The sequence below is a fragment of the Ambystoma mexicanum genome, chromosome 6q (assembly GCF_040938575.1).
Source record: "Ambystoma mexicanum isolate Mex_15411 chromosome 6q, UKY_AmexF1_1, whole genome shotgun sequence".
NCBI classification, from domain to species: domain Eukaryota; kingdom Metazoa; phylum Chordata; class Amphibia; order Caudata; family Ambystomatidae; genus Ambystoma; species Ambystoma mexicanum.
The window spans coordinates 762,130,151-762,145,925 of NC_090937.1; the positions used below are offsets into that span (position 1 = coordinate 762,130,151).

The 15,775-nt window shown below is 44.0% G+C and overlaps 1 protein-coding gene across 6 annotated transcripts in view; it reads right to left on the reverse strand.

Moving 5' to 3' along the window:
• Positions 1-15,775, reverse strand: part of TMEM154 (transmembrane protein 154) — a 412,939-nt gene that overhangs the window by 216,511 nt on the left and 180,653 nt on the right. For 5 of the 6 annotated variants that reach the window (XR_011282262.1, XM_069631286.1, XM_069631285.1 and 2 more), the window contains exons 4-5: positions 13,638-13,723; positions 9,481-9,538 (exon numbers count right to left, since the gene is read on the reverse strand). Coding sequence is in view for 4 of the 6 variants with exons in the window: in XM_069631286.1 (XP_069487387.1) it covers positions 9,481-9,538; positions 13,638-13,723 (144 nt within the window). In the remaining 2 variants the exon portion in view is untranslated. Of the gene's footprint in view, positions 1-5,236; positions 5,406-9,480; positions 9,539-13,637; positions 13,724-15,775 lie in introns of all 6 variants that reach the window. The other variant, XR_011282263.1, reaches the window with a different exon arrangement.

The window sequence follows — 15,775 nt, forward strand, 5'->3', positions numbered from 1 at the left end:
TGGATTCATTCAGAGTGGACAAAAGACATTTCCTAATTAAGCTACACAAGCGCCAGTTATACATAGCAATTAGAGATGTTAACACTAGTTCATCACGAATCATGGCCCCTGGGATGCATTGCGGGAGATGAAGAATCGCACGCTAAAACTTGCTGGTTGAATGACACTATACGTCTCAAGACCATACAGTACGTTTGGTACTACATTCGGTGTCCAAAATATGATTGCTGATTTTATAGAGAATTTACCATACTTGAACACAATTAGTCTTGTTTGACGTATTGCAGCAGTTAATTTATGTTCAATTTTGGCTAGTTGGGAGTGGAGCGATGGTGGACCATCAAATATGAGGCCTAGATATACATAGTTGGAAACCACCTCTAGGCTTGTGTGTTCAATTTTCCACTCCACTTTATGTCCACGAGAGCCTTTTGGTGTATACACAACAATTTGGGTTTTCTTACTATTTACCACCAACTTATTGGTTCTAAAGTAAGTGCATAGAGCTGTCAAGAGGTTTTGAAGACCGATGGGCGTTTTTGATATTAAAACAAGGTCATCTGCATAACAGAGAGCTTTCACCTCAATACTGTTCAACTTTGGAGCATCAGCACGAACCTTATCAAATATCCATCTAACATTGTTGATGAAAAAGTTGAACAGTGCCAAGGCGAGAATACATCCCTGCTTCAATCCTCGTTCGGTTGATACTGCTGTTGACAACAACCCCTCTGAGTTCAATCTTATGAATACAGCAGTGCATGAGTGCAGTGCAAAAATGATATCACTCAAAGTTGATGAGCAGTTCGCTCTAGTTACTTTATCCATGAGTTTAGGTCTTGAAACTGAATTAAAAGCGGAATGCAGGTCCACAAATGCAAAGTAGATAGGTTGTTTTGTAGTTTGTGCATGCTGTTTGATGGCATGTAAAGTGGTTAAATTGACAGCAGTCCCCAGCCCTGCTACAAAGCCAGTCTAGGTAGGATCACGCTGATTAGCTTTGGCCGTCCCTTGATTAAACTCTCTCAGAACCAGGCGAGAAAAAATCTTGCCTAGGGCGTCTAATAGTGCTTTGGGGCGATAGCATTTAGGATCCTTACGATCACCTTTTTTATAAATAGGCACTATTAGTGATGTACGCCAGGACCTCGGTATGAATTTAGATAACAAAATGTGTTGGAAGGTGTTGTTTAATATAGTCGCCCATTCTTGTGGATTTTGCTTGAACATATAGTTTGTGAGGCCGTCAGGACCGGAAGCTCTTGAGGAGGACGATTTATTTATTAAATCAAATCTTTAACAATGTCTATTGTGCAGGTCAGTTGCCAACACGAACGAGATATTAATATACTCAAAATCAGTCATGTTGTTGTCAGCATACAGTTTAGTGAAATGCGTTAGCCATTGTGCTTCTGAGACACCGTTTAATTGAGAGTCAACTTGGGTGGTGAAATTACGTTTATTTAAAAGTTGCCACACTTGTGCAGAGTTTTTATTATAACAAGCAGACATGACATTTTCACTGTCAATTTGGAAAAGATGGGCTTTTCTGGATCGGGTCCAATTTCGATAAGAACATCTCGCTGTTTTAGTGGCTTGGAGCTGATCAATCAAAGGCAATATGCGCAATTTGCGTTTCTCGTTTTTATAGGATGTTTTCCGCTTTTGTAAAGCAAGGTCAAAGCCATGAATAGGAGAGCTAGACATTCTATTATTCGATGGTCAAATGTTTCTAAATGTATTTAGCACATCTACATACGATTCAACAGCATTTGTTCTCTGATTATTCAAAATGGCCATATTTAAAGATGAGAGCTTATCAGGTGACCACCAGAAGCGATTTTTACCATTATTGACTAACAGCATTTGTTTGGACCACCTTTGAGATATGATACCAGTTGGACCTGGGATGGACCAGTAAAAGGAGAGCAGATGATGATCACTACTTGTTTGCTTAACAATTTCGAATTTGCTGGAATTCACAAATATATTGTCACACACAAAAATATAATCAATTGAAGATCTAGGATCTCCCCTCTCCCACGTATGCTTTGGAGGGATGCCCCCCAGGATAGCCCCGTTAGCCATCTTTAGATTTAAGTCTTGAACAAACATGGTCCGTCTCCGACTTGCATTGCACACTCCCTTATCATTTATTTGGAGACACACAAGATTCAGATCACCTACCAATATAGTGCCAGAGATCTTATGCTGAGCAATTGTTTCAAAAACCAAAGATAAGGCACGATAGAAAGCATCATCAGTAATACCCGCTGGATTACGGTAAAGGTTGATAAGAGCATATACCTGCGATCCATGAGTGACCTTGACCAATTGTATAAACCTGTTCGATGAAAACCAATCAAAAATGTGGAATCCCCTGCTAGACTTTACTGCAACTAGCAAGCCGGCAGTTGGTCTACCTTTACCTGACGTTACTGCAGGTAATAAGATGATCATCCCATATTGGGGATTGTAACATCCAAGTTTCTTGCAAGGCCACAATGTCAAAGCAGTTCAATTGATCATTTGAGGCCCATTTGAGGTGAGAAAAACCTTGCGTGTTCCAACTTGCCAGCGAGATTGTCTCAATTTTATTGCTTATTAATGGTTACGATTGATTTTTTGAGGTTGAAGCTCTCTGTGAACTATTGTCAGCAATGCAAAATGGACAAACGCAATCCGAGACTGGTAATGGGACTGCATTTGCAACCAATCGATTAGCCTCCTGATGATTTTGATGGGCTGGATCTAAGGCTAGCAGAAAACCCATGTTAAAGAGATCCATTTTCGCTTTCCATAATGTATTGCGAACCAGCCCAGATTTGATCCATAGCCTTACAATTGACAAATTTCTGTCACAAAGGAATTCAATTTGGTCAAAGTCACTCAAGGAGAGATCTTCTAACGCCTAGATTTCAGCAAAAATGTTTAACACACTTGAGCGACACAGATTATATTTTGCAAAAGGGCCATCATGACATTTCAGAATCAGGCTATGGAAAGAGTTAAATCTTTACGTATTAGTATTTTTTTGATTATTCATCTGCAAATCAAAGTTCTCATTAGGAGTTCCAATGTTTTTACAGGAGGAGTCACGATTGCTATGAGGATTCACAGGACCGATATTTTTTGAGCAAGCCATAGTATTTTCTCTAGAGGAATAGTCATCTTGGGGCTTTGGGACAGCCGTTACTTGTGTGGTCAAGGATTTATCAGTCACTCGTTTGACCTCTGGGATCACCTCTGAGAGCCTTCTAAGTAGATAGGCATCCACCGCCGATTTCAAGGTAGACATACGGTCTTCAAAATCCGGAGCATGTGCGGGGACATGATGTCTATCTGGACCCAGTGAGGTTACCCGAGGCGGAATGGATGAAGGTGCCTCAACAGAAATTTGATTCTGCAGGGGAGGGACCATGAACGAGTTATTATCAAGCAATTCATCAAGCTCGTTCAATGGTGCATATCTGAAGGGCAGAGCCTGAGACTGACTTGTCACTGGAGGGTTAGGTAGAGGCGTGGTAGTAAAGTCTTTGGCTGCAGGAGGCTTGAGGGTCGTAACATTATCATTAGTTCCTCCTGTTGCCTGGGGAGGCATAACTGCGGAATGACTGGACAAAGTAATAGCAGCAGTGGGAGGGTTTGGAGTCTGTTGGATTTTAGAATTGAATTTGCTAGTCTTCCCCACCCCAGACCCTTTTTGTGTCAAAGTTTTGGCTCTTTTTAGAAATAATGTTTTCTTGCCATTTTTTGAATCTGCGAAGAGGTCTCTTCGCTTACGTTAGCTTTTGGGGGTTCATTATGAACAATTCTTTCAGGCGCATCAACACTGACCCAAGAATCATTTTTCTTATCACTTGTGACCTCCACACACTCCACAGGGCGGATGATCTTCGTGAAAATAGGTAAAACTATCTTGGAGGTATCTACGGTCATTGGGCCAGAGATGTAATTACTTTCCAATACTGACAATCTCAGTGCAAAATTAGATCTTAAATGTTCAGAAGACATAGGGCCAGAGGTGTTTTGGGTTTCTAGTGCAGAGTCTCTGCATAATGTTCTTAATGGTTTCAGCGGAGGACGGTTCATGCGAGATGCATTTCATCCATTGAACAATCTGATCTATTTTTGTAGATTGGTGAGCTATCTTGCGATCCATCGCTTCAAAGAGTTTAAATAGACTTGCTATAGTTGTATTGACCGCATGTAGAGTGATCTCTAAGAGCGCAGAATTTGCAACTGCATCCCCAGGATTCTTAGAAGACAAACCACGCTGTGGCGTTGGTTGAATAAAAGATTCATCAACAACATGTCTCGTAGAATCCATGGAGCACGGAAGATTGTAGCCCGTAACAACAGACAGTCTAGAGCTTTCTAGGTCGTTTATAATCGGGTGCAAAGGAGCATCAATCATCGGGGTCTCCTCGGCACTCACATCTACAATTTCGACCACTTCATCACATACAACACTCACCGCAGAGACATTTAAGCTTTGAGCTTTAGCTTCCGCAACACAATCAGTATCACACTCAACATTAGTTGTTACTTCAATACAACTCAAAGTTTCTTCCTCAACTACTGAAACCATTCTCTTTCGTTTTATGATTTTATTAGGTGTCTGAGGAATTGTCAGTATGGTTTGATCGGAAATAATGACAGAGGGAATCATCACATTAAGATCAGTGTTATAAGTAGTTGTAGACTCCGGGATGGAGTTGGCCAATGGCAGAATAACCAGCTCAGATGGCATTAGGGCTTGAGTTGATGCTGAGGATTCACTTACTTTTTCATAGAAATTTCTAATGTCACGATTTTGAGAAGGGGTTTTATTAACTGGGGGAAGAGTGATGGATTTTTTAGATGTACGAGATACACGATTTATTTCATCACTCAATTTGGACAGTGAACCATTGTTTGGGGTTATGCATACATTATTTGGTAATGAGCCGATAGAAGTGGCACTTCCATTATTATCGCATGAAATCTGGGCCGGCAAACCCGGCATATCAGATTTTAGTGTATACATAACTCGTGACATCAAGACCTACACACCAAATCTCAAGCACCAAATCTCAAGCACACAGCTGCACGCACTCTTCCAAAGCGTGAGCTGGGCGCTACTTCATAAACTAAAGCAAACCTGGTAAAGAAAATAGGATTAGCAATGGCACAGGAAATGTGCGTTAGTAGCATATTACAGAGATAGCTTCAACTAAACTCATTTACAACAGACCTGAAAGTGCTCAATGGCGAGGTGATTGATCTTAACCTTTTAATCTACAGTAAGTAGAAAAAGAAGCACCCCCAGCCCGGGCCAGGTCACCGCGGCGAAGCAGCAAAGCGGGACTTTCCGGGGCTTCCACAGTTAAATAGGCACGCCTACAAGCTGAAATGAGCAGTGCCTAAAGAGTAAAAGAAAGAAAATATAAATAACTGTGTCAGTTCAGTTTGAGTCTTTAAGTCCTTTGAAGTAATCTTTCACCTTGTGGACTTCGAAGTGCTTTCTTTGAGTGGAAAAGCACGAACGTAGCAGAGTAAACAGCCCAGGTTGCAGAGAATGCAGAGCGGGCCACGGCAAAGCGGGACTTTCTGGGGCTTCCACGGGTGCGAGACTACAGTAACTCACCTCATGGCACCACTGGCAAGGTTCCAGGTGAGCTTGGGCCTCATTACGACCCTGGTGGTACGGAGTGAACGGCGCCGTAAAAGGTGCCGGCACCGTAAAAGGTGCCGGCGCCGTTCACTCCGTACCGCCGCATTACGAGTTCCCCTCACGGGAAACAGGTAAGCACACCTGGGAAAACCAGGCATGCTTACCGGGTCCCGCGAGGGGAAGAGGGAGCAAACAACGGGCCATCTCGTAGTGGCCCGTTGTTTGCTCCCTCTCCCATTCCCATTCAGCCCTATGGGGTGCTGAAATGGGAATGGGGAAACCTAACAAGGCTTGAAGGTGAACACCCATGAGGAGGTGAATCATTAGCGCCCCATACAGAGACTTTTAAATTCCCCCGCAGAGAAAGAAATATCCTGGGGTGAGAGAGCTGAAGCCAACGTACCCGAGCGCCATGCTATCAGCGCCGCAAGAAAGAGAAGAACGGAGATAGAAGTGGGAGCTGCTAGGCAGCAGTCCCTTAAATCACACACCACACACCAGCCTCAGGACGCCTGAGAAAGAGTCCAGAACAGGGCCCTTATACCGCTAGGCATTTGGTGTAGAGTGATGGATGCTCAAACAGACTGTACATACTTCACGGGAAATATTGCCTTGGTTCCGCAACATGGACATGAATACTGTGCAGAGCAGGTCACCATGCCAGAAGTGCTGAGAAAAAGGGTGAGGCTTAACCAACCATTTAAAACATTCTATAATGCTGATCCCTACCTGGCGGGAAAGACAGAGACAGATTGGCCAAGGCCAGAGGAACGATCAGGAAGTAAAGAAGGAGTTAAAAGGGAGGACAGGAAAAAGGAAAGTGTGTGTTGTTCAGGTGAGGTAAGAGGAGCGGGAGGTGGCAGACCAAGAGATCAGCAGAATTAACAATATTGGAGTGGATAGTGGAGGTCACCTTTGGAGCAGGTGATGCACTGGTTAGTGAGTGCAGTTAGTACTGCATTCAGAGTGTGTGAATGAGTGGTAAGTGTGTTTAGGAGAAGAAGCGAAGGTAGTGAATGTGAAGTAATTGTGTGGGTGAAAGGAGGGTGTTTGAGTAGAAAGAAAAGGGGATGAAGAAGTTGTACTGTAGAGGAGGGAGGTGAAGGGTGGAGGAGGGAGCAGTGGAGTGGAGGAAGGATTAGGAGTGAGAGACATTGGAGGCAGTGGGGAGGGAGGTGCAGGTAGAAGAAGGAGTGAAGGAGGATGGGGTTGAGAGAAAAGAGTAGTGAAAGGTGAACACCAGGAAGTGTGATTAGCAGAGTTCAAGTGTGAGATAGAAAGGAGACTGCATTGAGCAGAGTGTCTGTAAGGCACACTCCAATACCCCTATTTGACCACTGACCTCTGGATAGAGTAGGGACAGTCTGAGAAGTCCCTGGTGGAGATTAGATAGAGAAGGCTTTCAGCCTTTAGGTCTTCAGAGAAGATTGGTGCTTCTTTGATGAGAGAGAGTGGGACGGGTTTAGGGCCCTAATGATTCACATAAAAACCCTTGAATCACCTCTGAGATTTTGAGTATTTCTTGAACAATCTACGACACGGAGCAACAGTAAACGTAAATGTATCTTTTTGTTTTCTGTTTTGGTGGTGCCCTTTCATTGGTTTTACTGGGCCCCCATAATGGCCATGAAGATGGATTTGAGAGAGGCGGGGCAAGGTTCTAAGGGGCCTAAATGCTGCTGCTCCTTTGGAGGGTGTGAACGCCCATGGCATCCAGTTTTGACTGGCAAGGTTTGCATGAAGATGAATAAGGAGATAGAAAAGGTGTGAGGGCTGAAGGGGGTTTTGATGGTGCAGCATTTGGACATTTCACTTGTATGCAGTTTTTTTGACAGAACTGAGTTCACTTTCACTGGTGGGTTTAGAGATTTCTCTCCATAAATTGGTGGAGGTTTTTGAAGGGTAATTGAAGAGAATCTCAACTTTGGGTGTAATCAGAACGAATGTGATCTGGGGTGAGTTTCTTGTGGGTACCGAAAAGGCTTTGAGTTATTATGCTATTAATGAAATTTGGAAGATACAGTTTGGCAATGTTTAAAAGAGGGATTTTTTTATTAGCCCCAAATGTATTAATTTGTGAGGGAGAATATGGGCAGAATGTTTGAGTTTAGATTTCATAGCTTGTACTGAACTAACAGAAATTATTATGCTGCAATGGAATAATGCATTAGCTTTCAAAGCCTCAAATATCTTCTTCTTCAGATGATAAGAGTAAAGAGAGTGAACATATTCTGAGAGTTATATTACCAAGTCTGGCATGCAAGGAATGCTGTGCTCTTATTGTCTTGCCTAACAGTTGTACATCTACACTAGAGAACATTTAGCTGGACATGATGCACTGTTTAAATAGCTGCTTACATTTACATAGTTGAAACAGTGCATTATTTTGTGCGTTTCCAAACATGTGAGAGATGCTTCCTAGAAAGGGGGGCTAGTGAATTTGAATACATGTATAATTCTGTTAATACTAAAAATGTCTCAGAGTGCAGGATTTAAACAGGCAGGGGGAAAGCATGTGCAATAGTGTATTCATTTCACAGGTATAAGAGCATTACTGCAAAACCTTGCAGCAAAAAGGAACAGTTTCAAATCATGTCTGCTTGCTCGGATGACCCAAAACTCACTGGTTGGCATGGTTCTAACTCTTAACAATAGTTTGCAAAATGCTCTTTACACTGCGATACATAGTGGCCAGTCAGTGTTGGTATTCAACTTGGGTAGGCCTTTGCAAAACGGCATGTAGATTGCATACCAGCACGATCTGACCAAAAAAGCTCAGAGGTAAGATGATTGACATTGTTATTGTTTTTTTTGTGTATTTAGATTTGAATTTAGATTTGAAATGTTTGAAGGACGGGTAGATTTAATTAGATGAGGGGGTCCGAACATTTTGCGGGGGAAATGGGGCAGTGAAAGATAGAAATTGTATAGAATACAGGGCGAAGAAAGAAGCAGAAATCAGAGAGCTGATTGGTGGAAACTGAATGGCCAGACAGCAGGTCCAGGTTGGTTAATAATACTTAGCATGATTTGGGTCTACAAAAAAAGAGGGTGTGTTATGATGTTTCTGAAGCACCAAGTGCTCTCCCACTCTGAGTGGCCAACGAGGAAGAGTTATGATATTTTAGGAATGTAATAGAGCATTATTACTTATTTGCACCCTTGGCGGTTGTGTCAACCAATCAGGTTGCTCCAAACCAAGGCTGAATCTAATGATGCAAGCCTGGGTTCGGAGCAACCCGAGTGCTCTGCGCACCCGCAATCCACCCGGCCCTACCTGTTCTCCCTCCTCCCATGCCCACCACCCCCATATCCAGCCCCCCAACACCCAGCACCTCCTCTCCTTAACTTCACAGGGCTCTTCCGCCTGGCCGCACCACTAGGCTTCCTGTGTACGCCATGGACGAAGCAGCGCAGGCGTTTATTTTTTGTTTTTTTTAATATTGCTATTAGCACCTGGAGGGTTTGCCTCGGGATGCTAATGGCAATAATAATGCATTAAGTGGGCTTCACTGGCCCCGGAACAGCACCAGGGCCCGGTGTTAAAGCCCTTGCTTCGCTCGGGCCCCGGGCCCTTATTGGCTGGTGAAGCACACTGAACGCATTATTATTGCCATATAAAATGTCATTGGGGCTATTTAGTTTAAAACACTGTAGGCTGAGGATGTGATTGTGTAAGGAAACTTTGCTTCATAATAAAAAGCCCTTTACACACACATATACATATATATTGCAAATGAGTGTCACTTTCTCGCCATTGCTTCAGATATTTCCAATCTGCTGTAAATACAAAGAAAGGATTCAGAGGAGCAAATTGTGCCTACCTGGTAATCACCGGGAATTTCTTTTCATTTTCATCATTTGGTGGTTGTTCACGTTCCGCTAGAAAGGATAGACAATTGCGAGATTGTAAATAGTTGACATTCTCTGGAAGATAACTGAATCCATCCTACATCCTTCCATTTACTTCATAATTTGTCACAATCATACTCATATTCTTTTGAAGAAAATCATTTTAGCAACTATAGCATCTTTTTGACATTTGTTCATTAAAATATGCGTCTGTCTAAATGTCCTATTGGTCCATCTAGTGGCCTCGTCGTACCTTGAGCAGCTCTATCTGCTTTGTGAAGGTCAGCCTGGTTTCACTCCCTACAGAGGTTCTGGAACCCCCCTCATAGATATCTGTGGAGGACGACTAACTGATAGGACAAAGGGCAGGTCTGCGTCCTGATTCATGTGAGAGTCTTTATTTTCTAGCCTTGATCACCAGAATACCATGCTTCGATCACCATGGGTTGACTTAAACTACAATTCTATTCAATTTGTACACGCCCCATCTATCCACATTCTTAGAGGTTATAAGACTGGTTACAATAAATGCATGGCTACACTCATAAAACTGTATGAGAGTCCTGATAGATGTCAACTAATAGAGGATGAACTCCTACAACTTCAAGCCTTGAAGAACACATCAACCACCTCTGGCTCAACACATTGTAGACTAAGGTCCTGCTTGATGACCTAGTGGACTCCTGCTCTCTTCTACTTGTTTGGCCTCCCACAGTGGGTCGAACACCCACAAGCAAGCTTCAAGTTCACAACTGAGGTGTGAGCTTCATCAGTGACCCATCTTTCATGTCATGCATTTCTTACTACAGACTAGCCACCAAATCATCTTCATCCTTGAAGTCCTAATGTACTGTCTCAACTGCTGAAACAGGATATACACTACACCCTCTATCTCTATTGGATTATCAGGATTCATTGCCAATTTGAAAGCATCATACCACGATTTGAGAGCTTGCAAGTCAGTTCTTTGCATGTTATATTTTCTGGTTTATGCAATCTGCTTATAAGAATACTAGCTGAACCTAGGCAGGACAGCGTGGAACATGTCAGTGCCCTACACCGTCTAGCCTTGATCCACATGCAGGGGCTTAAACCTGACGCACTGCTGAATGATTCACTGGTTTCCAATCCCACCTCTGAAACTCCACTGTTCCCTGCCGCAGAGAAGCCAGACACTGGATGCCGGTAACAGGGTCTTCAATATGCACAACATGCCTATGCCATAGTGGGGTTGAGTATGTCAGCAGATTGAGACTGGTGGTAGCTACTCCTCCTTGCTGAATGCTCCAAGGTTGAAGAAGCTGAAGTCTCTTTGTCCCATAGGAAAGGAGGCTTCAAGTCCACTCTCAAGGTAGAGGATGGTAAGGGTTGCTGAAAGAGCGAGCCAAAATGGAGCTATGCTGTTTTAACTGAGCCTGATGTAAAGCTGCCCTGCTCTGTTAACTGGGCACAATGGGTTTAGGTACTATGCTATTAACTCTGAATATTGGAAATGGACAGTTATTTGTAAACTGGGTACAATGGGCTCTGCCCTTGTTGTGCCTGCTGGGCTTATTGGATCAGTCTTGTATTGCTTTACTGGACTCTGGACAGTACTACGAGTTCAGTGTGCAGAGCCATGAGGAAGGATCGAACACAAGCCTAAAATCTGGATTCAAAAGGTTCTTTTCATCCATTCGTGAGACAGGCATGGTATTAAGAGATGACGCAAACAACGAGAGTAACAATTTCTTAAAACCTTTATTGAATGTTTTGGGTTAGTTTAACGCCTATCTTGCCCCATAACTAAGGTGGGGATTCCCTATCTATATAAACTAAGGAAAGTCTGTGTCTGAAAGTCCAAACCAAAAAGCTGCCTGTGTCAAAACCTATGCTTGCCCTCACCTTTGATACTAAACACAGTGTAGAGATGTTCTTTGATAACTAAACAGTGTCAAAAAACACATATGGAGCTACCTCTGGCTCCCTTCCCCAGGTTCAGGATACAGTTCCAGTATATGCTTGTTTCAGCTAATTTGTCTAGCCTTGGGATTTCCTTCCCCATTTCCAAAACATACTTGTTCTTTAACGTGCAATGTTCCATTAATTTCACAGAGTTCCACAAGAGCTCAGGGTTCTCTTCCTCAAGCTTAATGCACCTGCTCACAATAGTCAATTGGTTCACAATACTCAACAGGAGCTCTGGATTCCCTTCCCCAAGCTCAAAAGCACTTCTCCCCAAGGTTCAATTGTTACAGAGTTCAACAGGAGCTCGGTGTTTCCTTCCCCATGCTCAAAAACACTTCTCCTCAGGGTTCAATCATCACAATGTTCAACAGGAGCTCAGGGTTCCCTTCCCCCAAGCTCAAAAGCACTTATTTGTCAAAGCGCGGCATTCATGACTTGCTTTAACGATTGTTACAGGTTGGTTGGGGCTCCCGGGTCTTGGTGCAGTTGACAGACCACACGGTCCACCCACTACAGGTCGCGCAACCAGTTGCCATCGTAGTTTCTTAATTGGTTCCCTAACTGGGTTATTACTTGGTTTCTTATTTGGCTTCTTTCTTGCCCAAGCTTTTTGTCCAAATATTCACTGGTAGGTGACTTGCTTTCTTTGCCACCCATTTTCAAATATTCGACTTTGGCAGCTTCCGCTACTAGCCACCATCTCCTTTTAACAGGATTTCCAGATCAAGCTTTTGCTCACACTTCACTGCTCCCTCACTCTTCTTCTGCTGTTTTCTAACTCTTTATTGAGTTCTTGCTTGTAATACTTACAATTAACATTCAATTGTTCAGAGACCTTCATACGCGAATGATTTCTTTATACGTGACTACTCTGTCAACTGGTTTCCAGACGGTCCATTGCTGGCATCCCATTCGCTTATTCTCTCATTGTCTCTAGATCGGAGACTTTTAACAACATGCCGGCTGCATGTGACCACTCAAATACAAAACCGTCAGGCTGCCGCCAAACTTATGAAATTTTCCGGTGCCCGCAAATGGGCAATTACCGGGTCATTATGGCCCTACCGGACCTGGTAATTGCCCATTCACGGGCGCCGGAATGAAATGCCCCCCATTCCCATTTGAGCCCTATAGTGCTCAAAGGGAATGGGGAGGACGGATGCATCGGCACCATTCAGAATGGTGCCGGTATATCCGACATGCTCTGCTCGCAGGTGCTGGTACACCCGCCAGGCCAGACCTGGCGGGCGGGAATGCACCCGCGAGCAGAACTCATAGTTTGCCGGTCCAGTAACAACGGTACCGGCAAGCTTACCGGTACTGTTGTTACCAGACCGGCAAACTTATAATGAGGTCCAATGTATTTGAACAGCTTTCATTAGCAACTTTCATTCGCTCCCGTACTGATCTTCTTGCATTTACTTGAAACTTATCAGTCGCGCTGCTGGATATCACGGCTTATCCACTCACACAGCTTCTTACACCTGAGGCCAGGGTCTCACCTCTTGCCCCTCAGACACCCCTGTGTCAGCTTCCTTGCCCAGGAGAACGAGCACCGCTCTGCCACAATGAAGAGATCAACCTGCCACACAGTTTCCTTCTTCCAACCTCGTAGACTACCTGGAGACACAGCTCTTTCGCCACGCTTCCGAAAACTACTTTACTTTGCAACTTTTCTGCAATCTCGGCACTCTGCTCTCTGCACTCTGCTCTCGACAAGCTCATCACAGGCTGGAGTTAAAGAAACTGAAGACCAGCAGCAGTCTGTCGCAAGGCACCTCATAAGATGGCAGGTGGTCACAGGTAGAGTGAAAGACTCCTTTGGTTTAGGAATAAACTGTACAGAGCCTCAGGCTGTTGATGAAAAAGACTTTAAAGTCATGAAGTATCACAGCCAGCCGAGCACGTTTTGAAATGTATTTGTTCCTTAGATTTACTTTTATTTATTTATTAAAAGAGAACATTCTAATTTGCATTTCAGACACCCAAGACCACACTTTTAATCTTCACACTCCTCTCATCCAGCACATGTTAAAAGCGGAAGTAAGCATATTTTTTAATAACCACACACCCAAACTGCAGAGATGTTGATGCTCCTAGCCAGTTGTGTGTCATTCTGGCCCTGCACACCCAAGCATTCCCACCCAGAAGGTTATAAAGCATCTGCTACCCAACCACGTACCATTTTTGCTCAGGCTGTTCATCCATTGGTCGAGCTCCTCCATTTCTATTTCCATGACTGAAGGCAGGTCGTCTTCAAAAATAGGGCTGTAGCCAACAAAAAGAAATGTGGATTAAAAACCATGAACCTTTCTGTGCATTGAGGTGGCCTGTGCTTATGAATCAGTGTTATGCCACCTAAGATCTCGAAAACACATGCCCTTGCTTTCTTGGATATGTGCTTAATTACTTTAGCTTCCTCAACTAGTGCACTAAAAGGAAGACAGGTTTTTTCAAGTACCCACAAAATCAATTTTCATTCCACTGTGATTTTTATTCAACATTTGTTATTAAACAAAACTCAGTGCATCAACTACACCAAATGACATTACCCTTGATCTTCACCATCTCCTCCTTCCCCCACACTATAGGTACCAAGCCCCACCCTCTGGCGGGAATACAGATAAGATTAAAATAGAGTCCAAACTTTCCAGTCCCAACTGGCAGAGTGGGTTCTGTGAGTTTTGGCTTGCCCATCAACCCCATAAAACATAACATTTTTGGGAACAACACACATCTAGCGATGGTCACGTTTCAAAGTTTCAGGTATTCACAACCTTCATGTAACAATACAGCACTCCATTCAAACAGAAAGCTGTCCATATTATCGATATCGATTGCTGAGTTTTTCATATGTAAAGATACCCCACAGTTTAGCGAACCACTCCTATCTAGATGGAAGCAACTTTTGTTTCAATTTTTGAGCCAGGGCGACCCTTTTGCCTCTTATCATGGCTTCCACTGCTTTATGGAAGGTAGTTGTGTCAGTGTTGAGGAATGGGACAGCTAGTAAGAGTTCAATGGGGTGCAAATTGGGGGAAACACCAACCAAGACCTTGATCCAACTCAAGAGTTCAGCCCAATATATTTGAATGGCCAGGCATTCCCACCCCATGTGGTGCCACGTTCCCCGTTGACCACATTCCCTCGCGCAAAATGGAGAAACTCCCACAAACATTTTAGAAAGCCTAACAGGGGCAAGGTGCCAAGCATGGAGAATTTTAAAGTTATGTTCCTTTGCTGCCGTATACAGAGACCCAGCAAGCATCACTTTACCCACTGTACCCCAGACTTCCTCTACTATTTCCGCCCCCACCTTTTCCTCCCAGAAGCATTTAAAATTCTGCCTCCCCTTTCTTTTGGTGGATTCAGCAATTATCCTCTCGAAGGGAGTGAGGGGGCAGCGGAGTTCCTTACACCACTTGGGGTCTGTCAGAATGCCCTTGACTTGCAGGTATTCAAAGACCACATCGGGGTCGAGACCATGGCTATGGCTAAGGTCTCGTATTCAATACATTTCTCCTCCCTGAACAGCTGGACGGCTTTCTCAAGGCCCATATCCGACCATTGCTGCATATTCCGGAGCCCTTTGTTGCCCAGGTCAAGGGGGGAAGGGGCCACAAAGAATTCAGGGGGAAGGGCCAAGAAGAGAGGGGTGTGTTTGCCTTGTTGTTCCACCACAACTCCCAGAAAACCGCCAAAGTGGGATGGGATCTAACCTGGCTAGGGATTGTTTTGGGAGGGGACCACAGGAGGTCTCTCACTTTCTTGGGGTGAGTGTGGGTGTCCTCAATGTATGACAAATAAGTACACAGGTCATCCCTCAAGTGTTCCATCATTACCCGGAGTTGAGCCACTTTATAATATAAGTTAAAACCTGGAAGACCAAAACCCCCATGGTCTGAGAGGGGGGTGGGGAGGGCAGTAAAAAGGTACAAGAGACGGGGAAGGACGTTAATTTTTATGGACAATATGCGGCCGAACCAGGAGAGGGTGAGCAGGCCCCAGTGCAATAGATCTGCTTTGATTTTCTCCAGGATTGGGGTGTAGTTGAGGTCAAACTGGGATCTCAAATCCCTGGGGAGGTGGATCCCCAGGTATCAGGTGAACCTAGTCTCAACTCTTATTCCGCCCACTGTTGTCTTACCTGCAGTCTCCCGGTCGTCCTCCCCCATGGGCATTACACTTGACTTGGAGATGTTTATTTTCAGGTCCGAGAACACACCAAAGGTTTGTATCAGCTCAAGGGGGCGCGGTAGAGATTCCGACAGGTTAGTCAAGTAACAGAGAATGTTGCCAGCAAACAACAACAGTTCAAAG